Source organism: Zootoca vivipara, chromosome 7 (assembly GCF_963506605.1).
Source record: "Zootoca vivipara chromosome 7, rZooViv1.1, whole genome shotgun sequence".
NCBI lineage: Eukaryota > Metazoa > Chordata > Lepidosauria > Squamata > Lacertidae > Zootoca > Zootoca vivipara.
Genome location: NC_083282.1, coordinates 20,755,416 through 20,778,462, shown reverse-complemented (window position 1 = coordinate 20,778,462; position 23,047 = coordinate 20,755,416). Strand labels below are relative to the sequence as shown.

The 23,047-nt window shown below is 44.6% G+C and overlaps 1 protein-coding gene across 1 annotated transcript in view; it reads left to right on the top strand.

Annotated features, from left to right (window-relative positions):
* ABCA4 (ATP binding cassette subfamily A member 4) overlaps positions 1-23,047 on the top strand; it is a 97,171-nt gene that overhangs the window by 5,275 nt on the left and 68,849 nt on the right. Inside the window, exons 2-8 of the mRNA XM_060277455.1 lie at positions 694-787; positions 2,887-3,028; positions 4,096-4,232; positions 7,882-8,009; positions 14,922-15,119; positions 20,192-20,281; positions 21,257-21,497. Coding sequence (XP_060133438.1) covers positions 694-787; positions 2,887-3,028; positions 4,096-4,232; positions 7,882-8,009; positions 14,922-15,119; positions 20,192-20,281; positions 21,257-21,497 — 1,030 coding nt within the window. The remainder of the gene's footprint in view (positions 1-693; positions 788-2,886; positions 3,029-4,095; positions 4,233-7,881; positions 8,010-14,921; positions 15,120-20,191; positions 20,282-21,256; positions 21,498-23,047) is intronic.

Genomic DNA, 23,047 nt, shown 5'->3' with positions numbered 1-23,047 from the left:
TGTCCCCATCCTCCTTTCTTTTGACATCTACAATGGCAAAACCAAGACAAAGGAGAGGCACTGGTTATATGTAAGAAGGGAGATGGGCTTGAAGGAATCAAGACTGAGTTTCATGGAGCACTATCCCATCTGTCCTAATGGAGCAGCCTCCAGTGTCATGGATTGGTCTGTCACTCAAGACTGAGCTATTGAACAGCATTTCCAGCTGTCTCATAGACTTTGTTCTCCCATCAAGCTAAGCGAAACCATCACTTAGTGCAAGTGTCCAGTCTTCCAGAGTGGATCTTGCAGCTGCTTTGTTCTTTCCCAGACCTTTTTGCTGTTACACCATGCTGATCTGAGCCAGGTTTAGCATGTCATCTAAACCCTGGTTTGTGGTTAAGCTCTCTCCACAATAAATATAAGCTATAACCAAAACCAAACCTTGGTTACAGCTTATGGTTAGTCTGCAGAGAGAGCTTATCCATGAGTCTGGGTTCAGACAACATGCTAAGCCCAAACCTTGTCTTAACTTAGCTCAGTGTACCAGCAAAAAGACCTAGGTAGGAGCCAAGGAGCTGCAAGCAGCCACATATTAATGCTTTATTGTATAGTGGGATTGCAGAGTCATGTTTTATCAGACTCTTCTGTGATTGGTGAAAGTCACAATGTCTTCAGATTGCATCATTAACTCATCCAACATTTTCCCCCTAGCTTCGTCTTCTGGTTGAACTTGTGTGGCCTATGTCCTTGTTTCTTATCCTTGTCTGGCTGAGGAGCGCCAACCCACTCTACCGCCAACATGAATGTAAGAGCATAATCAGTAATGGAAACAACTTTTGGCATGCAACGCTCCTCGCTTAGGCTTTGAGTAAATCAAAGTGGCCTAGGTTTCTGTTACATGCTAACAAGTTGGGTCTTGTTTTACCTGCTGGTAAGCAAGGAAGCAGATACAGCAACGTTTGTCTTGAGCCAGTCCTGCATGTTGTGGGGACAGGGTTGAGTGCCACCAACCTGGAGCTCCCCAGCACTGTGCATGTTGAAAGAACATGTTAGGTGGCATCATTGGGATGGCATTTGATTTGCCCCGTGCTTGCTCTGATTCCCTACCATCGCCTGTCTGTTACTGGGGAAACAGAGGTTGATAGAGCCTTTCAATCTTCCCATGGCCTGTAGCTTGGGCCTTGATAGCAAATATTTACTAGAAAGTATAATGGGCATGATATAATGTTTTTGAGCTTTGCTGATGGAAGTAATTACATACTTCGCTAGCTCTCCCATAATAAAGCACCTATACACTAGGTCTAGGGGATTAAGGTGGATGAATCATCTTGCCCTGGACTCCTATACTTGTCCCTTTCTGCCCATTTAATCTACTGTTGTGGTTTTACCCTCGTCACTGCATCTCTTTGCACCTGAAAGGGTTCCCTTCCACATAATTGGCACAAAGTACGGTACATGCCAGCTGAGCTTGCTAACCAGACTATTGTTTTTGACCATGCAGTCTGGTTTGTTATCAAAGGGGAGGAGATATCAATCTGGTTTTTTAACCATGTACTATTTGTGGAAGGTAATAATAATAATAATAATAATAATAATAATAATAATAATAATACATTTATTATTTATACCCCGCCCATCTGGCTGAGTTTCCTTAGCCACTCTGGACGGCTTCCAACAAAATTTTAAAAATACAATAAAACATTAGACATTAAAAACTTCCCTATTCTAGAGAAAGCACTCTTCCCCCTAAGCATTGTATTCTTATTTGTGTTGTCTAGATCTTTAGTCATTTCAAAAGCTAAGATTTTCCAAACCACTGGAGCTGAAATGAAGTTTTGCACACATTTCTAGCTTGCACTTATGCGTTTGAAATCTTTTCAAATTTCACTTTGCAGAATACTTTTTAGTAACTTAAATCTTGCCTTGCTGTTAAGGTAGCAATGTTAAATACCAACTTACCAAATTTTATGCCTCCCCCCACCCCAAAGTTCCTAAATCAAACAGAATTCATAATTGGTAATGGTAAGCAAAGATATTCAGACTTTAGAGAATATAAATCTGAACTTTTGCAATCAAACACAATGTAGAAAAGCACTGGAATATTTTCCCTCCCACCAAAATCCATTTTGGCTCCAAGAACCGTACAGCATTGACTTTACTATGCTCCTGCTGAAATGAAAGGGGCACTCACTATAATTTTATTGACGTTTGCGTTAAAATAAATTCATATGTGTAGGAAAAGCATGCCACAGAATTGTGCCTGATCTGTCCTGCTTCAGAGTGTAAGTGTGGAACTCCATATTTTGAAAAATCCCCTCCTTCAAAAATAGACACCAAGCTTATAGAGACAGCACATATCAGAAACTTTAGCTCTGGCATGCTAGCTTATCATGTGCAGGAATTAAGTGGTGGTGGTGATCACAGAATGAGCTCCTTTGAGAGGAGGGGCAGGGTATATATTAAATAAATAAATGCATAAATAAAAGAATGCTAGGTCAGCCTTCCCCAACTTGGTGCCTTCCAGATGTGTTGGGCTACAATTCCCATCAGCCCCAGTTAATATAGTGAGTCGATGGAAATTGTCCGGAACAGGCATAGGCAAACTCGGCTCTCCAGATGTTTTGGGACTACAACTCCCATCATCCCTAGCTAACAGGACCAGTGGTCAGGAAAGATGGGAGTTGTAGTCCCAAAACATCTGGAGGGCTGAGTTTGCCTGTGCCTGGTCCAAAACATCTGGAGGGGCCTGTGTTGGGGAAGGTCATGCTCTTCTAATTAACCTTTTAATAATACTGATATGCCTTAATCTAATATGCTACCAGATAGCTCAAGCTCAGTTGGTTAGTATGTATGTAAGCGGTTTTAGCTATGTTTATTTCCTCCCTTTTTGTTTCTTATATCAAGGTCACTTCCCAAACAAGGCGATGCCCTCTGCAGGAACTCTGCCGTGGCTACAGGGCATCTTCTGTAACATGAACAATCCTTGCTTCAAAAGCCCGACCCGTGGAGAGTCTCCAGGTGTCGTATCAAACTACAATAATTCTATGTAAGCTGACAGTGTCTCTTGTGTCTTGGGGATGGGGAGAAATCTGCCCATATTATAGGCTTCCATGTTCTACTGAGAAATTGTAGCTGAGGGCCGTAACTCAGTGGTAGTGCGTTTGCAGAAAGTTCCTGGTGGTTCAATCTTCAGCATCTCCAGGGGAATGGACCAATTAACTATGAACCCCAACATTAGACAGAGAATGTCCCCTGCCTAAAACCCTGGAGCACTTAGCTAGATGAGCCAAATGCTCTGATTCTGTATAAGGCACCTTCCTGTGTTTCTGTGCTCCCCAACGTTGCCTCTGATATAGGACTGCATGAAAAACAACCCCCTGATGAGCTCACAAAGTGTGGCCCAATTTTGTGTTGTGCAAAAACTGGTAAATAGGAGGCTAGGTAGAACTCATGTGACATAGGCTTATTTCTCTTATTGCTTTTTTTTATCAGTGACTTTAAATATTTAATCAGTGACTTTAAATATTGTTGCTGCCCACTCTGTGATTTAGACGAAGGGCAGGTTACACACACACACACACACACACACACACACACACACACACACACAGCATACCTTTAAATCACATGGCCTCCCCCAAAGGATCCTGGGAACTGTAGTTTGTTAAGGGTGTTGAGACTGTAGCTCTGTCCCCAGGATTCTTTGGGGCTGGTGGAGAATGTGGTTTTAATCTCTTTTGATTTTATGGTGTGGATGGGACCATCATAGTAATGGGGTCAGGTGAAGGACACAGCCCCATCACCAGGGTTGAAGTTAAGAGTCAATTGCTTGTCCAGTCACCCTGCTTGTAAATGTAAGGAGGGGGTACTATCTTGTCCTCATTTTTTCCCATAGCCCTGTTGGTGGGCTTAAGTAGAAAGGCGTAGCACAGCCCACCCGCAGGTTGGAGGGCTCCAGTCTGGTGGGAAAGGCAACTGGCTGCTGTGATTACTTTCTCCGCACATGTGCCCAGCAATGCTGCCTGCCGCCATGATATGGGGACCTCCTTTGGGAAATGTAGCAATCCATGCTAAGCAGCCTTTCTCCTCCTCCTGCTCCCCCACCTCCTTCAGTTTAGCAAGAGTGTACAAAGATGCTCAAGAACTATTGCTGAATGCACACGCAACAGAACTGGGCCGACTCTGGGAAGAACTACGCTCCATGACCCAGTTTATGGAAACCTTGAGGACAAATCCTGAAAGGATTGCAGGTAATAATAGTTCTCTGTCATTTGTAGAAAAGCCGTTAACTATTTCCTTGCTCAGAAGATAAGCAGTGGCCACACATTTTCAGCTTGATTAACCCGCAGTTTTTGCCAGTGACACAGCAATGGGACTCCCAATCCTTCACTCCAGGTGCCTCTGGTCTCTGCTGCTTCCCTTCTCCCTTCTCATCTGCTATTATATCCTGCCTGTCTCAGCTCCCAGCTTCCACAATTCACGTGGGCTCAGATTTTCACTTGGGCTTGACTTTGCCTCTTGGTCAGTGGTGGGAAGTCTGGTCCCCCCAGTGCTTTTGAGCCACACTTCCTACAATTCCTGGCCCTTTGTGCTCTTAACCTGAGACCCTTCCACTTGGCTTCATCTGTGCCAACATGAACTCTGCTCCAAAGCTTGTGCAAATACAGCAGTAATCCATTCACTTATTTGGTCAATAGACACAGTAATTTCTTTTCAGTTCAATTCTATACATGGCTATTGGGCTTAGGTTGGTGTGTATGTGTGTAGCAGGGATGGGGAAATTGAGGCTCTCCAGCTCTCCAACTACAACTCCCATGATATCTGACTTTGGCTATGCTAGCTGTGGTTGATGGGCACTGAAGTCTGGAGGGCTGCAGGCTCCCCATCCCAGTTGCACTGGATTGCAGCCTTCATCCACAAGTTAGATTTTCTGAGTCAGTGACACATCAAGTCCTGACAACTCTACAGCACGCTGTCACATTGCAGGTTACAGGAGACCCCATTGTAACTCATCAAGCCAAAGAGCACTTGGCAAGCCTCACCGTTATGCTGCCTGCAGGGACTGCAAAAAAGGGTAGGTAGTTCAGTGTTGTAGCCACCGGAGGGTGGGGAGCTAGCTGGGTGTTTTTGCCCCAGATGAAGCCTCCAGAGGGGAGCCACTGAGGCTCCCAGCCTTTGTGTATGTATGCGTATAAGCAATTGTGCATCCAGGGTGTGACAAACTGGGTCTTTGACCCAGCTGAAATAAAGCCTAGTTTTGCCCCTGGGTAAGTTAAGCTGGTGAGCTGCATTCTGCTTGGTGGGTCACAAATTGCGTAGGCCTTCATGAGTTGGTTGAGCACCAGCACCAAGTCCATGTCTGGTCAACCGTTCCCTAAGGACAGGGGTCAGCAAACATTTTCAGCAGGGGGCTGCTCCACTGTCCCTCAGACCTTGGGGGGGGGGAACATATTTTGGGGGAAAAAATGAACGAATTCCTATGCCCCACAAATAACCAAGAGATGCATTTTAAATAAAAGCACACATTCTACTCATGTAAAGACATGTTGATTCCCAGACCGTCCGTGGGCCGGATTTAGAAGGTGATTGGGCCACATCCGGCCCACGGGCCTTAGTTTTGGGACCGCTGCCTAAGGACATGCTTTTCTTGTTAAAGAGGTTGTTGGCCCACTTGCAGGCTTATGATCAATGGTGAATATGAATGTGCAAACGGATTCTTACTATTCTTTCAGTTCTGTCAGAGATTGTGGCCGCTTACCTCTGTCCACTCTGATGAGAGAGCAGATGCAGATATTCTGAGCATTTTTTGCAGGTTTTTGAAGAATTGCAAGGAGTAGGCTCCTAGGAAAGCTCCTAGAAAATTAGGCCACAGCAGGTTCTCCTGCTTGATTGGGAGAAGTCTACTCTGTAGTTTACTTAGCATAATGATTAATCCAGCCCTGGTCATGAGAAACTAATTGGAGGAATTCGGGACTCCCTACAAGGCCGCAGGTCTTTGGGAGGTGAACTGAAGAAAGAGATTACAAAACCATTTCTCCTTGAGTAAGTGACTGGGCGGGAAACCACACACACACACACACACACACACAGAGAGAGAGAGAGAGAGAGAGAGAGAGAGAGAGAGAGAGAGAGAGAGAGAGAGACCAAACTACAAAACACTCAAGAGCTTTGAAGCTCACAGTTCCAGGGCCACACTCCAGGCCTTTTTAGGGGGGAACTTTTCTCCATTCTTTGAAATCCCAGGTCTGCATTTTATGAGCACGCCAACCCCATTCAACATTCAGAAAAATAAACAAGTGTGGTCCAAATGCCAAGTCTCTTGTGTAATGTGCAATACAACTGTCATTTCACATTCAGGCACCTTTTTAAAAATAAAATAAAGAGTCTTAAACGCTGTTTGTTTTCAAATGAATGCACTTCTTTTAGGCCAGTATTTCCCAAACTTCTTAAGTTCACCCCCTGCCCTCCATTTCAAACTTACTCTACCTCCTGCCTCTCTCCAAATCCAGTACTGCCTAGTATGAGTGTGTAGCAATTCTCACATGGTTCCTGCTGTGCAGCGATCTCGATGTGGATAGGGCCCGCATTGCCATTAGGCAACGGAATAGAGCAAAACGTTTCTGCCACTTCCTAAAACAGCATATCAGGAAGCACTGTTGGAACAAAGCGGATGTTTCTTCCACATTTGGCTGAGAATGATGGCGCAATTGAGGGAGCTGTCAGCCGCACAAGCCTCACATGATTCAGTGTTGATCCTCTGCTAGAGGGCGTGTGTCACCCACGCCTTGGCTGATGGGGAGAAGAAAGCCTGTCTCAGCATCTTATCTCCGTTTTCGGGTGTTCCACTTTCTCCCAAGGGGACCCAACCCCATGAGTTCGAGTACTAGTGTTTTTAGACAAAGCTGATATTTAATGCAGGCAGAGGAATAGAGCAACAGCTCTGGGAAATTAATCTCTATCTCGATTACTTTTGTTCTGTGTATGTCTCAACTCCTCAGTTGTAACTTCTCAGTTGTAACTTCTTTAAATAATATTATAATAGGCAATATTTTCGGGGGGGGAGGTGGGGGAGCTCACCATGAGAGTTGTTTGTTTGTTTGTTGCAGGCCGAGTCGCAGTGCCATACACACACATACAGAGACACAAACACACACACAGGCAGTGCCTAAATGTAAGATGTGATTAATAACCTCAAGCAGACAATGATTTGGAATAGAAACGGCCACAACTTTATTGATTACAGATTTTTTGGCTCAGGCATTGGGTGTATATCAGGCACAGGCACACTCGCCCCTACAGATGTTTTGGAACTACAACTCCCATCATCCCTGACCATTGGTCCTGTTAGCTAAGGATGATGGGAGTTGTAATCCCAAAACATCTGGAGGGCCGAGTTTGCCTATGCCTGGTTATATTGATTTCAGCCCCTGCCCCAAACATAAAATTAATTAATTTTTAAAAGGTAAGGGAACCCAGTGTACTCCGAGTTCCTGCTCAAAAAACCCCTTGCCTTTAAAGCACATTTTCCCCTCAAAAGAATTCTGGGCACTGTAGTTTTACCCTTCCCAGAGTTACAATTCCCAGCAACCGTTAACAAACTACCGTTCCCAGAATTCTTTGAGGGTGTGCTTTGAATGTGCTTTAAAGGTATAGTGTCTACGCAGCCTTCAAGGCCCTTGGCATGCATTATCTCACAATTTTTTTACCACAATCTTGTGGGGTATGCCAGTGGAGTTGGATGTGGGCCCAAGAGTCAGAAACAGTGGTTTCCTTAAAGCCATGGAATGGGTTTGTGGTTCTTGCTTTAGCTCAACCACTGTACAGTACTGGCTTTCTTAAAGCCACAATGGTGCACCAACTCTTAATAGGCCCCTCGTCCTTTTTGTCTTCTTCACCCAGGAAGAGGCATACGAATCCAGGACATCCTGAAAAATGGGGAGAACCTAACTAAGTTTCTGCGTGAAGGTGTGCGTCTTCCTGACATGGTGGTTCACCACCTGATGAATGCTCAAGTGAGACCTGAACAGGTGAGTCTTGTAAATATTGCAGCAAACAGGCTCTGTTTGCATGTAAATATTCTTACAGTATTTTTCTGCTGTCAGTACCCAAAAGTGCTTAAGGTAATGGAGAGGCAATAAAATAACACAATTTTAAAAGCAATTGAAATTGATTAAAAGCCAACCACCTTGAATGAAAAAAAAAACTAGAAACAAAAGCTCTGAAGGGAAAGGCTCTGTGGTTGAGCATCTTCCTTGCATGCAGAAATTTCCAGGCTTAATCTTCGGCATCTCCAGGTAGGGCTGCAAAGGACACCCACCTGAAACCCATTTAGCACTTCTGCTAGTCAGGATAGAAAATACTGCGCTAGATGGACCAGTGGCCTGACTGTATAAGGCAGCTTCCTATGCTCCCATGATCCTGACAGCCAGCAATGGTTTATACTGCAGAATAAGTTATAAATTTCAAAGAACAGCTACCGATCATTAATGAATTGCCTTCTGGAGTAAGAATACCTTCACCAGTCCTCAAAAATGAAGGAACAGGGACCCTGGGTGGGCCTTCGTTGGAAGTGAACTATACAGATGCCATAATGGAAAAGACTCCGTTCCTGATTATCACTCCTGTCATCTGGGAAAAAGGTGGTACATGGAGCAGTATTTCTCCTATAGGCTTCAGGCAGCAACAAAAAAAGGCATGCAGGATAATGTTTCTAATAAGATATGTAGGACTGTATTATGTTGTCCCTAAAGCAGCCAATCTCACTTTATAGGTAGCCTCAAGAATAAAAGAGCCCACCCAATAAATCAGTTGACTCTAAGGCAGGCATCCCCAAACTTTGGCCCTCCAGATGTTTTGGACTACAATTCCCATCTTCCCCGACCACTGGTCCTGTTAGCTAGGGATCATGGGAGTTGTAGGCCAAAACATCTGGAGGGCCGCAGTTTGGGGATGCCTGCTCTAAGGTTTAACCATGGTTTGTGCTAACCATTTGCTGTTCTGGTTAGGATCCCAGAAGTATAGTAGAAGCCCATAAAGTTTAGCTTATCTTGCCAATTTTTGTCCCCCACCCCCAAAAAGGTGTGTGTAAGAGACCTGCTTTTCACTGTGCAAGCTGAGTGGGTGGAGAAAATGTTTTAGCCATGCCTCAGTCATGTGGCTGGTCAGAGCAGATGTTTACACAGCCACAGGGAACGCAAGCTATGGTTTGCAAACGCTGTTTAAACAATAGTTTCTAGGTGATCATTTAAGAGGAAATGCATTGCCACAAAAAAAAGGAACTGTGTCCCCCACAAGAGATGGTACAGGCTTGTATAAAATTTGCACATGCTAATTTATATGTGTGGATGCAAATGCAGAAATAATTGCTGTAATTTAAACAAAGTAAAATGCATCTTAGCAGTAGGTGACATGTATGCCTGCTCAGTCTGCAGTTCAAATGGCAGCTGCTGCTGAGCAACTTAAAAGCTATAGACTTAGCTTGAATATAGTCATGGCCACCTTAAACTAGCCTATTGGTTTCACATCCTGCTTTGCAGCAAATCTTTAACCATTGGTTTGGTAATGAGACATAATACTTGGCCATTCTTCCAAAGCAATCCATGACTAAGGCACAAGTATTACCAAAAGTTGCCTTTATTGCTTTTGAGGCCTGCAGAGGCTGATGCTCAGTCATGGATACATGCCCAGTAAGGAAATTTTCATCTATGACTAGACCTGGCTTGGGCTCCCTCTGTGGTTGTCTATGCATCACTTTATCTCAATAGAAGTGTGAATGAGACCCCAATGCCCATGTTGGAGGAATGTTGAAAATCCACCACTCCTGATGTCAGCGGGGGCAGAGGTGGAAGGGCATTGTCAGGGCATTGTTCCAGGTGAATAGACTGGACCCTCGGATGACAGATCTCCTGTCTTGAATGCTCACCAAAATAATAGCACTTCGGCCAAAAAAAAAAAATCCTTTGGTGGAAAATTGCAATCCCAGGTTATCTCCCTGCATCTCCTCCTCACAGATAGTTTGTGTGTGATTCAGTCCAGGCTGTCATTGCCCCCTTCTGTCCTTGTGGCTTGGGAGCTGTGAGAAGAATGTTGTGCTTATGAATGAAGCCGGCTGAATCAGATCTCTGGAACGAAAGCCTTTCTGACCGTGTGAGAGTGCAGGGAGAAGGAGGGAAGGACTCCAGCTGTCTGGGCACAATCCCTTTTTCTTTATTTCCCCCTTTTTTCATTTTTGCTGTACAATGCCCAAATCTGGGAAATGTGTGTGGCTGTTTGTGGCCAGCAGGAGATAGAATTAATGAGCTTGCTTTTCACTTTTCACTCCTTTGGGGTTTTGAAAATTGTAGGTGGCTTGCATGATCATTCGCTGAATTTTTCAGCTGATTGGGTTCTGACCGGAGCTGTAGGAAGCGCCCTGGCAGCTCTCTGAATTGCACAGAAGAAAGCATTTATTTATTTTACCCCTGACAGCCTGGAAAAAAAGTTAGGTTCTATGTGATGTGAAAGCCAGCAGTCTTTACCAGCACAAGTGGTTTCAGTGAAATAAATTCCTATCTCTCCCACTCTTTTATTTTAACGAATAACAAATTCTGCAGGGCCCTGTGTCGGTGACTTTGGGCACTCACCGGTCTTCTTTTGATGGGTGTTGAAAATCACCAAGACACCAGTGTGTTCAATGGCAAGACAGTCTTAACACCCCACTAAAGAAACCACAGTTGAGTTCTCCTAAGAATAGCATGTTGGCCATCTCATCATGTATTCTTGTAAGGGTGCTTAATTAAATGTGGTGATCTTACATGGCCTAAAAATCAAACGGATTTCAGTACCTGAATAGTGAAGTGGAGTTCTTGATCATAATTTATTAGAGTGTGCTTGTACACACTAATGAGCGTGAACCCTCATTAATACAGAATATACATTAACCTACATCCCATTCCCTTGTCAAAGTGGCCCTTGGGTTGCTGACCCAGGTCTGCAGATCTCCATTGTGATTCTTAGGGCTCATCTACATGCAGTTAGCCATCCGCGTAATAAACCTTTTCATGGACTGCAGTGTAGTCTAAAGATGGGGTGAGAAGGTGGTATGTTTCAATAGTCTCACATGAAAATCCCCAAAGATAGAAAATTAGTATGCCAGGGGTGCGGGTAGGCTAGAACCTTTCTCCCTGATGCCTAGCTTTCTTTGTGCAGTGTTTTTCATGTAAGAGGGAGCATGCCGTCATTCAGTCCTATATTCCCGCCTCCACCCCCATTCTGTAGCAGCAAAGCCATGCCATCCACAATTCAATTTTTAAGACTGCCTGGTGTTCATCTGGAAACGTATCTTAAACGTACAGTGCACATTTCTAGTTACAAAGCAACTTCCTGTTTCCAGTTGACCAGAAGCTACTCTTGGAGCTGCCCTTTGTGAACGGATGTCATTACCATGGGGTGCTTTGATGCTGCTTTGCCACTGTTAATCATATATCCTGTCCACCTCCCCCTGTTTAAATGCCATTCTGGAGAATGAAAAGAGGATGCTGGTCAAACTAAGGCCTGTTTATGAGCATTTGAACTTCTTTTCTCTGCAAAGCGTTGAGCACAGCTGAAGCGCTGACCTCACAGCACCCTGGGAGTGCAGGAAATGACACACACTTGCTCATGAAAGCTAAACCTAATCTAGAGGCCACCTAACTGAGAAAATATTTTGTTCCTCATCTCGAAAGTGCTCGGTGAACAATGGCACGCTGATAAAATTACTGGAATGTATTTCTCAACTGCTGCTTTCAGGCTGCAGGGCAGATAACAGGCAGCTTTTGGCTCCCAGAAGAAAAAATGGTGTGTGTGGGGGGGGGGGGAGGTTGGCTGTAGTCAGAACTACCAGGAAAACTATATGGAGAGGTGTAATGTTTTTCTAACTCTGCTCTTCTGGGAGATTTTCTGAATTGGGCCTCTGTTTAATGAAGCTTCTGCACATAAAGGACATCTTAGGAGCTTGTGGTTAATTTCAGTAAGCCGATGTATAATCTTGTTTTCATTTCTGTGTCTTAACACAAGGTTGTTTTCTGATGTCCTTGGCCCATCCATCATGGGGAACACAGATGTTATTTATTATTGATCTCAGTGCTTTTTTTCCTGCTGTTCTACACCAAAGTGTATTTGTGGCAGATCACAGCAGCTGCAAATTATTTCAGAAAATAAAAACATCATAGAGAAAAACCAACAGTAAAACAATAATCGTTAGTGCCATTCCGCCCCCACCCCCCACCCCCAGCAATCTAAAAGATAGCCGCTTGGGTTTCATCCAAATTACGCATTAAAAATAATAATAAATCTTAGCCAAAAGTAATACAAATTCTGCAGCAATAGTCTATGACCTGTACGGACACTGAAAATTATGCATGCTTGCATCATTTATTTTATTATGCACCATTTATCCTGCAGTGTTTGCTATTCTACATAATTTATACCGGCTGCAGTAATCATTTAGGCGGGGGACCAGGTGCCATACCCTTTTATTTTCCCAAGCTTCTTAATCTGAAATGTATTTTTAGTACCATTGTACAGGCCTTAACAACAGGTAGGTCATTCTCAGACTGCGTGCACATTATTGGCTTAAATGGTAGCTACGTTGTCCCCCCCCCCTCGTTTTGGTTTAAAGGCTTTTGGGGTGGGTGTGTAAATGTATCAAAACACTGCATTTCCTAAGAAACTACAGGATTAGATATGGATTGCAGCTAATGTGTGTGTGCACAGCCCTCTGCTGCTGTTTTTATTCTGTTTTAGGCTTATTTTCATATTGTACTTAAGGTTTTTGTTCTATTTTTACTTGTAAACATACATAAGAGCCTGCTGCATAAAGCCAATGGCCCATCTACTCCAGCCTCCTGTTACCACAGTGGCCAACCAGATATCTGTGGGAAACCCACAAGCAGAATTCAAGCACAAGAATGTTCTCCCCTCCTGTGGTTCCTAAAGAATTGGTATTAAGAAGCATTACTGCCTCCAACTGTGGAGGCAGAGCAAAAGCCATCATGGCTAGTAGCTTTCGACAGTCTTCTCCTCCATGAATTTGCCTAATCCTCTTTGAAAGCCATCTAGGTTGATGGCCATTACTGACTCCCGTGTGAGTGAGTTCCATAGTTTAACTATGCACTGCATTAAGAAGAACATTGTTTTATCTGTCCTGAATATTCAAACATTCAGTTTCATGAAACGTTATCCATGCACTTTGCGTGTCGAGACCCCGAGGCCACCCCCTTGTTGATGAATGAGACACAAGGACACAGATATTAGGTTAATGTTATTGGGCAAATTTAGGCCACAACTTTATTGGTTACAGAATGTGAGTGGTATTGGCTTAGGCAGTTGAATTGACCTGACTATATCTGACTCCTGCATGCTACGCAGGGAGTCCTGTAAGGGTCAACCACCAGTAGGGGGAGCCCCGTTGGCGCAAACCAGCTCGAGCTCCCCCTGGGTTCCCGACGGGGTTGTGGCATGGCCATAGCCCCGCCCCGGGCTTCGGACAAGATCCACACTCCCGGATTCCTTTAACGGAATACCCTTTAGCTTGGAGGGACAGGTGATGGCCACACCTCCCCTCCCCATCATAAGATCAACCAATGCCTAACCACCAAACCTTACAAAGTTGTGACGATTGCTATGAGGTAGGCGAAAACCAAGTGGCTGGTGCCAATTTGCCAAGTGGAAAAATTTCTACCAGGCTCCTCAATGGCGACCAACCGAGGTCCATAGCAAGGCCAATGTTGAGAACCTGAAAATAGGGAGGGTGGGCAGGAGATCAAGGAAGCGCACCAGAAGGAAGTTCTCTGGCTCGTGCCCTGGTTTAAATGGGTTCCAGCCACACACACCCAGCCAGCGTATAGGCTGGCTGGATCTGTGATGCGGCTGGGACCTCCGGGTGATGAGGGACTTCATCTCCTCCCCCGGAGGGGAGTGGGTGGTCATGTGATCCACTGCAAGTCCTCCCCACTGGGAAGTGGAGCAGATTTCTCAATGCCATGAATAATTTTTATAAATTCTATCACTCGGACTCCTACTTGTCTTTTGTATATAAACTAAAAAGTTCCAACCTTTCTTTATAGTAGAGTTGCTGCACCCCCTCAATCATTTTGTTCAAAGGGCCATTCTGAGCCCTTTCCAACACTGCAATATCCTTTTTGAGGTGAGGAGTGGCCAGAACTGCACACAGTATTCCAAATGTGGTCACACCACATTATACACCACATTGTATAATGGCATTATGAAATTGGCAGTTTTATTCTCAGTTCTTCTCCTAATGATTCCAGGCATGGAATTTGCCTTTTTCACAGCTGCCACACACTGGGTCCTCATCAAGCTATCCACCACAACCCCAAGGCCTCATTCCTTGTCCGTCAATGCCAGTTCAAACCCCATGAGCTTATATGTGAAATCATTTTACTTTGTTTTTGCCTCAACATGCAACACATGCTTACATTGAATTGCATCTGCCATTTTCCCACCCATTTGCTCAGTTTGAAGAGGTTCTTTTGGAGCTCTTCACAATCTCTTTTTGTTTTGATGGCCCTGAACAATTTAGTATAGTCGGCAAACCTGGCCACCTCACCATCCACTCCTAAATCCATATCGTTTAGAGCAGGGCTTTTTTTCCCCAACTGGAATTCGCTGGAACTCAGTTCTCAGATGGGCGCCATTGCCATTCTAAGAGAATGAGGGAGGTGTTCATGCTGAGTTCCGGCAACTTTTTTCCCCTAGAAAAATGGCACTGGTTTAAGGGCAAAAAACAAACAAATCACAGGTCCCAATACAGAACCTCCTGAAGAACTTTTGCTGTTGGGCAGCATATAAGTATTGAAAACAAACACAAATAAATAAAGGTCTGAGCTGTGCACTGAAGCGAACTGACAGTGATTCTCCACATTGATAAAGAATACGTATGGTTTGTCTTTTGCCTACAGTTTGCCTTTGGCGTCCCAGAGTTGACTCTGAAAGATATTGCCTGCAGCCGGGCCCTGCTGAATCGCTTCATTATCTTCAGCAGTCCAGGGGGCTTCCAAGCTGTGCACCAGGCAATGTGTGCCCTTTCCCAGGAGGACCTGCAGAAGGTCGAAGACTCTTTGTACGCCAACACAGACTTCTTCAAACTTTTCCATTTGGTGAGTACCGGCTGCCAAAGGCTGACCTTTTTAGAAATGGTTACGTTTGTCTTGTTTTTCAAAATTCTTGTTTCTTGGATAGTAGTGCTGCTGCTGTATTTGTCCCAGAGGAAGAGGTAAAATTATTAGATGTTGTTACGTTGCTGGTCTCTGAGAAAAAGGAACCTTAGGTACGCGATACCTGTGGCCCAGCGCCATGGTGGGCGTCCTGTGGGATCCTGGTTAAGGATTCCTGCGGAAAGGAATGGCTGTCTTGGAAGCGGGCATGGCTGACTGGCTGGAGTCAGGAACAGGTGCATGGCAACCTGCAGCATTTTTCTTGCAGGACAGGCAATCAATAGCTCAGTCGGTTTGAGCCCCACATTGGGGAAAGGAGTCCTGAATTCAGGGGGTTGGACTTGAAGACCCTTGTGGTCCCTTCCAACTCTACCATTCTGGGATTCCATAAGAACTGCTTGGTTTGCTATCATTTCATTTTAATTGCTTAAACTTTTCCATAACTCTAGACTCCTTGATTGTAGGTTGTTGCCATTTTGAATTCATTTAAGACGTCTCTTACACTTAGTCCCTTTCCATGACAATTTTTTGTTTGTTTGCCCTTCATTTTACACTTGAGATTCTGCCAGAGTTTTCTCTTCAGTATCCTTGAGCATGCCTTGCTCTCGTGAGCCGTCAAGGTGCAGTTTGGCAGCATTTGTGGTTGAAAACCGGAATTTTGCTCATACTAGGTTTTTGCTGGGAAAGCAGCGGGAGGAAAAAAAATCCACTTGAACATGGACCTAGAAAGCCTGTAGCTGTGCCTAGAACTTGTGGCACAAAATGAAGTATGGATGAGCCCTGGGGTTGTGCTCAGGTGAAGTGCAGGCATCCACCTCATAGTGTTAATGCACATGGCTGCCCCCAAAGGATCCTGGGAGCTGTGATTTGTTCAGATTGCTGGGAATTGAGTGCCACACATGTAACAAACTACGCACAAAAAATGCACTAACAAACTTCCATGCCAGCAGTGACTGTGCCTGTGGGATATTTTTACTCATTAGACTGTGAGGAGGTAAGGCACAGAAGGAGGAAGGGTTCAGTGCCTCCCATCCTTTTACAGTTAACATAATACACTCCCCTTCCCACTTCTTTATATGTGAATGGGATGGCCTGCTGAAAAATACATATGTGCACACCGCCATTATATTTTAATTGCCCCTTCATGTATATCTGCTGATGTAATTGTGGTTGATGAGCCCCTCCCTGCTGCCAGTCTTTCCTTCATACCCTGAATTCAAGGAGGTTTGGTATGTCACGTATCTGAAAGATGATATGTGTTTAAGGAACTGTGGGGTTTTCTTAAGGAGGGGGAATTGAACATTAAAAGAGAGAGAGAGAGAGATGCAGATGAGGAAGGAGCAGGGTAGGGCAAGAGCTGCAAAACTACAGGTGGGAGACAGAGAAGGAATGAGAGTTGGGCTGATGGAATGAGTAGTTGGGGTGGGTTTGCGGTTTGGGGAAGAGCCAGGGTGTATCCAGATGTGAGTATTGTGGAACTGGTGCCGCTTACATACACAAGTTTTTTTGCAGTGTCTGTGCGTGATGTTGTCGTAATCATCAAAACATCAGCTCATACCTTTAGAAAACTTTTAATCCGGATTTCCTCTTTTTGTGGAAAATCCAATGAGTAAAAATAACCTGTTATACTTTGGCAGCCACTTCTGGCATGGAAACTTGTTAGAGCTTTTTTCTTTTTAAGCAAGTGCTTTGTCACATGTGTGGTGAATGATGTTTCAGTCGGTGACCTCTAATGATAGCAGCCCCTACTTCTGTTTGCTCCTCAACTGTGTGCAACCTAGTCTTCCCATGTTCAACACTCTAACCATTTTGCAGAGGAACAAAACAATGACAACACTGCAGAAGCATTCTGTTAACTTTTGCCCACTTGGGCATGGGCTTTTGTGGACAGCAAGCAGCAGACTGGCAGTGAATATCCATGACTGTAAAAACAGAAATAAATGGAAGTGAATGCATGAAATGCACACAGAGAAAAATTGCCCCCCCCCCCAATTGCGATACAAAGCCCCTGTCAGTAAGGAGTCAGAAGGGGGATGGAGGAGGATTTCTGCTAGATCTTCTCCTTGGGAAAAGTTTGCAAGATCTTGTCGGCAGATTGATGTGGGGTTGAAGGGGAAGATTTGGGGAGAAGGTTATATGACTGGAGTGTTCACTACACAATCACAGAGAGAGAATAGTACAGGTTTTTTGTGTGTTTGTGTGTGCGTGTTTTCTTTCTGGCAAAGCAAAGGGTAGAGCTGAAGGAGGAAAGGCTGTGTTTACAATTGTCAGAGTCAGCACATTCTTCAGATTTCCTCCAGAAGTGTTCAGCAGACTAGTACCAGGGACGGAAAATGTGGGCAGTGGGAATCAGCCAAGGCTGCTATGTGGAGGCCCAGGCAGAATGTGAGGAGGGCAGAGCAAAACGTATCCACAGGACCGCTTTCATGTTTATGTTGGATGTCATTGTGAGTTGCAAAACCTTTCAGGTGAGCGAAAGGCATAGCAGAGTCTTAACGATCTCTCCATCATTCTGCCTTCAGAGGCTACAGAGAAAACATCAACAGTAGCTCGGGGCTGTTTGGGTTATGGGCGTTCCTGTTCACTGTACACGACAGGTTATAAATACCACCATGTGTGCACCATAAAACTGTCAATTTGTCAGGTCCCTGACAGCCTGAGAGTGATCAGTGCTTTTCTCCCATTCTGTGTTAGCCTGCTGCCTGGAAGGAATGATGCCTTCAGCAGAATAGCTAGTCCCCGCAGAAACCTTTTCAACTTGCAATCTGATTTAGGGCTTTTTACAACTCTGCCCCAAGGATATGAAATCTGAACTTTGCCTGCAAAGCAAATACTCTGGTGTCAGAGTTTACCTCAGCTTACACTCGAGTGAACAATTGTTGCCCCTTGAAAGGGAATTCATTGTTATGGTTTGAAGGTAATTCTGGCATTGATTTCCTATCCTTAACCTCTGAGGTAAGATAGGCAGGGCATCGACAGAGCTACTGTGAAGAAATTGACCACAGATACTGGTGGGCCTCAGAATAAGCTCACGATTTGGCCATCTCCTCAACTCTTCAGTTATTTTGAAAGGTGCCTTATACCAAGCATTATAACCATATACCTCATTATATGAACATAAAAAGAGTCTGCTGGATTAAGGCCAATGGCCCAAGTACTCCGGCATCCTGTTCTCACAGTGTCCAGCAAGCAGGATTCGAGCACAAGAGCACTCTCCCCTCCTGTGTTTTCCAGTAACTGGCATTCAGGAGCGTTGCTGCCTCTAGCTGTGGTCACATGAAAAATCAAATTCTGCCGAGTGGTTCTAAAGGATGGTTGAATATTTTAACTAATCCAAGTCACTGGAGGGAGTGTGGGAGTGTGTGACAGAGCAAGGAAATGAACAGAGAGCAATATGGATTAGGTGAATTCTTAAAATTCCTTGTTCGCCCTGCAAAATCACTCACCGCAAAATTTCCTGGTCTGACTGGACTTTCTCATAAGGTGACAGGCCATGAATACTAGTGAGGCCTCCCTTGTAATCTGTGGTATGCGTGATGCCACATAATGATGCATTCTGAAATAATTTCAGCAAGCCAGAAAGATGATACCCGCAGGGTAAAAAGGGAGTGGATCATGTTTGGAATATGTGATTCCCCACAGCCTGCAGGGTGGGAACAAAAGCAACACTGCTCATGCTTCCTTTTTGCACATCCAGGAAAAGTAGGGGAAGTCTTTCAGATGTTGCAAGATTTTGGCCAGCACCACAGGGTCCAATCCACTTTGCTACATCTAGAAATGCTTGTCTCATAATAGGATAGCTATATCGTTGGGTGGCAAGCATGGAATCGGGTCTGTTCCCATTGCTTTCCATAACAAACACAATCATCTGATCATGGTCCTGCTGCTGTTATCCTGGGTTTATCACATATTGCTTGCTGGCTTAATGGTCAATAAACAGAAGCAGTAGTGGTGCATGTTTTGGGACAGTGGCAAAATCAGGGCTATGAGTTGGCACCCTATGCTGAGAGCAGCCCCTTGTAGAAATCAGTAACCTGCTTGTAAACCATGAGATTTGATGAATATGCATGTGCTACCAAGTACAAACTTTATGTACTCTGCAGAATGTTGTCCATTCATGGATGGTATTAGATAACGTACTGAACAAGGTCAAATGAAAACTGATCAGTCTAGGCATTGTATGCAAATCCTAGGAATTCTATAGCTTTCCAAGTAAAATCTAAAATGTTTCCAAGTTAGGAAACATGAGGACACATGGAAAGGCATTGTGCTTTCCCTAGGCATTGCATCGTTCATAGAATCATAGAACTGTGGAGTTGGAAGGTACCCTGAGGATCATCTCCATCAGTGCAGGAATCACAACTAAAGTATCCATGACAGATTGACATACCAACCTCTGCTTCAAAACCTCCAGGGAATGAAAGTCCACACCTTCCGAGGGAGTCCATTCCACTGTCGAACAGCTCTTACTGTCAGAAAGTTCTTCCTGGTGATGATCCTAGGAATTCTGTGGTTGAGATTAAACAACAAGAAGTCATGATTATTTAAGCCTGTATGAATTTTGTGTTCAAGGTGTGTTAGGGTGTTCAGGACCAACCCAAACCATTTTGCTGCCTGAGATGAAGGACAAGGTGGAGCCACGCCCCATTCCATGTACACAACCTGATGGGATGGACAATCGCATCTTACCTTGAAACTTCCTCCACTCGGGCCAAGTACAACAGGTTAGCTTAGGAAGCACAGGGCAGGCCATACAGATCTATCTATTTCTTACCCTTCATCATTTTTTGCCTGAGGATGCTTCCTTGTAGTAGGACTGGCCCTAAGGTGGGGTCTGATTAGAGAAATGGCATTGTCTTCTTGTAGAGAGTTGGAAAAGGGCAACTCAGATGACTGAGGCATTGAAGGTTTGGAAAGACGGCCTAGGACGCCAGCACAAGCTAGCTCCTGACTCTGAAAGCATTTGGGTAGATACTGGTCGTGTCTCACCAGCATTCACTTTTCTTCTTTCACAGCTTCCCACCGTATTAGATGGCAATGCTCAAGGTGCTGATCTACAAATGTGGGGACGAGTGCTTTCTAATGTGTCCCAAGCCGTGCAAGAGGTAACACTTTAGCATTGTGGGGTAGGGAAATGAGAGCAACTGGCATAAAATTAGAGTCAGGAATTTGGGTTGGGCACAGGCGGGCATCCTTATGCAGTGAATTTAAACATGCCAACTGCTTGGGCAGTTTAATAATTTCACCCACTGATTTTCCTTAATGCTTCTTCCTACTGCCTGTGACTTGCAGTATTAAGAAGCCATGCATTAAACAGATTTGTAGCTTCAGTGTCCTGGTAACTGACTGCATATTCCTCTATGTTAAACAGCCAAAACAAACCTGCAACTAAAAAGCTAGCTCAGCAGGAAGAAGACGAGGCTAGACTCTTACCCCCTGATGTGCACTAGCTTTTCATTTGAGCACATTATTTTCACGGGGTAGAATTCCAAAATGGTTTTCCACTGTACAACCTTCATGCCTGAATCCAGCTTCATACTGACTAACGGTGATCTCTAATCTGATATATCCAGAACCTATATAGGACATCTGATAATATGCTGCTCTTTGTCTTCATGTATGAGGAAGCTGTTGCATCTCATTCTCTGCTGTTATATACCTTGCCAGACTTCCAAATCTCATTTTGGGTTTGGTCTACAGATTCCTTTGCTTATCTCTGCATGCCCACTTGATGATGATTATGGTAGCATTAGTAATGCCCTTAGTAATGCACTCAGATGTGACTATCTTTAGTCTTCACGTTCCTGATCAAACCTGCATCTTGCTTCAGTGCAGCTTGACACTTCTTTCAAACATCATAATACCAGTTCAACACCTTTTTTGTATTTAAGGGGGGCATAGCCAAGGATGTCTTTAATTAGAGTAGAAGAGAGCAGGAGTAGTGTTTGTTACTTTAAAAAAAGCAAAAAGCCTAGAAGAGGGCAAGTTTGCTGCAGTGGGCATATTGTTCAGCTTTATTATTCCTTTCTGTTCTTAGTTAGTATAGCCATTCATTTAAAAAATGCTTTGTTTCACTGCAGCTGGCACGTAGGCCAAGTGTTCAGGACCTTTTATCGATCCTGCAGCCGCTTCTGCGAGATGGGGAGCCTGTGTCCTTATGGCAGCTGATGAGTTCTTTATCTGATCTTCTCTGTGGCTACCCAGAGGGAGGTGGTTCCAGAATAATCTCTCTCAACTGGTACGAAGACAATAATTACAAGGCCTTCCTTGGGGTTGACTCCACAAAGAAGGAATCCATTTATGTTTATGACAACACAACCAGTAAGTCATGCCCCCCCCTCCATTGGCTGTGCCTCATGTGGGCTTGTATTGGATTAGGATTGATAATGCCACTGTTGCACCATTAGTTGTTTCAGGAATTTCGCCTAACAACTTAATCCATGCAAAGGCGTAAAGCAGCTGGAATCGTTAGGGCAGGAACCTGTGTGTGTGTTTGCTAGCAATGCAAGGTTGCTGCCATTTTAAGATATGCCTACATTACCTGAGACAGGCGCTTCAGTGAGAGAGACTCCAAAATTGGCATTACGGCCAGGGGTGGGGAACTCCAATGCTGCCCTCCCGGTCTATCTAATTCTAGCCCCATTTCCCCAAAAACTTGGGTCTCCAGCTGCTTTTGGACTACAGTTCCCATCATCCCTGAACACTGGTGTTGATAGTTAGGGATGAAGAGAGTTGTAGTCCAAAACCTGACCTGGCTCTTAGGAATCTTCTGAGGGCACAGCAACAGACTCCTCATTAGCTTTGCATCAGGCTGGAATGTGTCCCTGAGCTCTGATCATGCCTCTTGCTTCTCTGAATAGACAATACAGAGGTCCTTGTGGTTTGGAAGAAAGTGTGTGTGTGTGTGTGTGTGTGTGTGTGTGTGTGTGTAGAAACTTGGCTACTGTAAAATTGACCTTTCGCCTTGTTGTGAGGCCCTCAGAACGCTGACCAGAAGGGAGTGCTTCCCTAAGGTGGAAGAAGGTTATCGACCCCTGCTACGTTAGGACAAGGGTGGGAAATCTTTTCCAGCGCGCCACATTCCCTTGAGAGCCAGCATGGTGTAGTGGTTAAGACTGATGGACTCGTAATCTAGTGAACCGGGTTCACTTCCCTGCTCCTCCACATGCAGCTGCTGGGTGACCTTGAGCTAGTCACACTTCTCTGAAGTCTCTCAGCCTCACTCACCTCAGAGTGTTTGTTGTGGGGCAGGAAGGGAAAGGAGAATGTTAGCTGCTTTGAGACTGCTTAAGGGGAGTGAAAGGCCCCTATCAAGTCCAAACTCCTCCTCCTCCTCCTCCTCCTCCTCCTCCTCCTCCTCCTCCTCCTCTTCTTCCTCCTCTTCTTCTTCTTCTTCTTCTTCTTCTTCTTCTTCTTCTTCTTCTTCTTCTTCTTCTTCTTCTTCTTCTTCTTCTTCTTCTTCGTGAACAGCCATCATCATCTGGAGTAGCTTTTCTCAACTGTTGGATTCACAGATGTTGTTGGACTACAACTCCCATCATCCATAGCCAGCAGGGACAGCACCCAGGGATGATGGGAGTGGTAGTCCGACAACATCTGGGAACCAACGGTTGATAAAGGCTGACCTGGAGGCCACCACCATTGTCTGAATGGCACCAGTTTTGGAAAAGGCTGCTTAGTTCTGCTGCTGCTGCTGTTCTACTGATGTAAAATAATCTCAATAAACCCTGGAATTTCCGTCTTTTAGATTTCAGTCAAGTAGTATTACACTGCTCTTTTAACTAAAGGCATAGTGGCTGCATAGATGCAACCTGAACCTTTTTTGCTCTGTTTGTTGAGTTCATAGAAACTGGTGTAGCTGCAATTTTCTG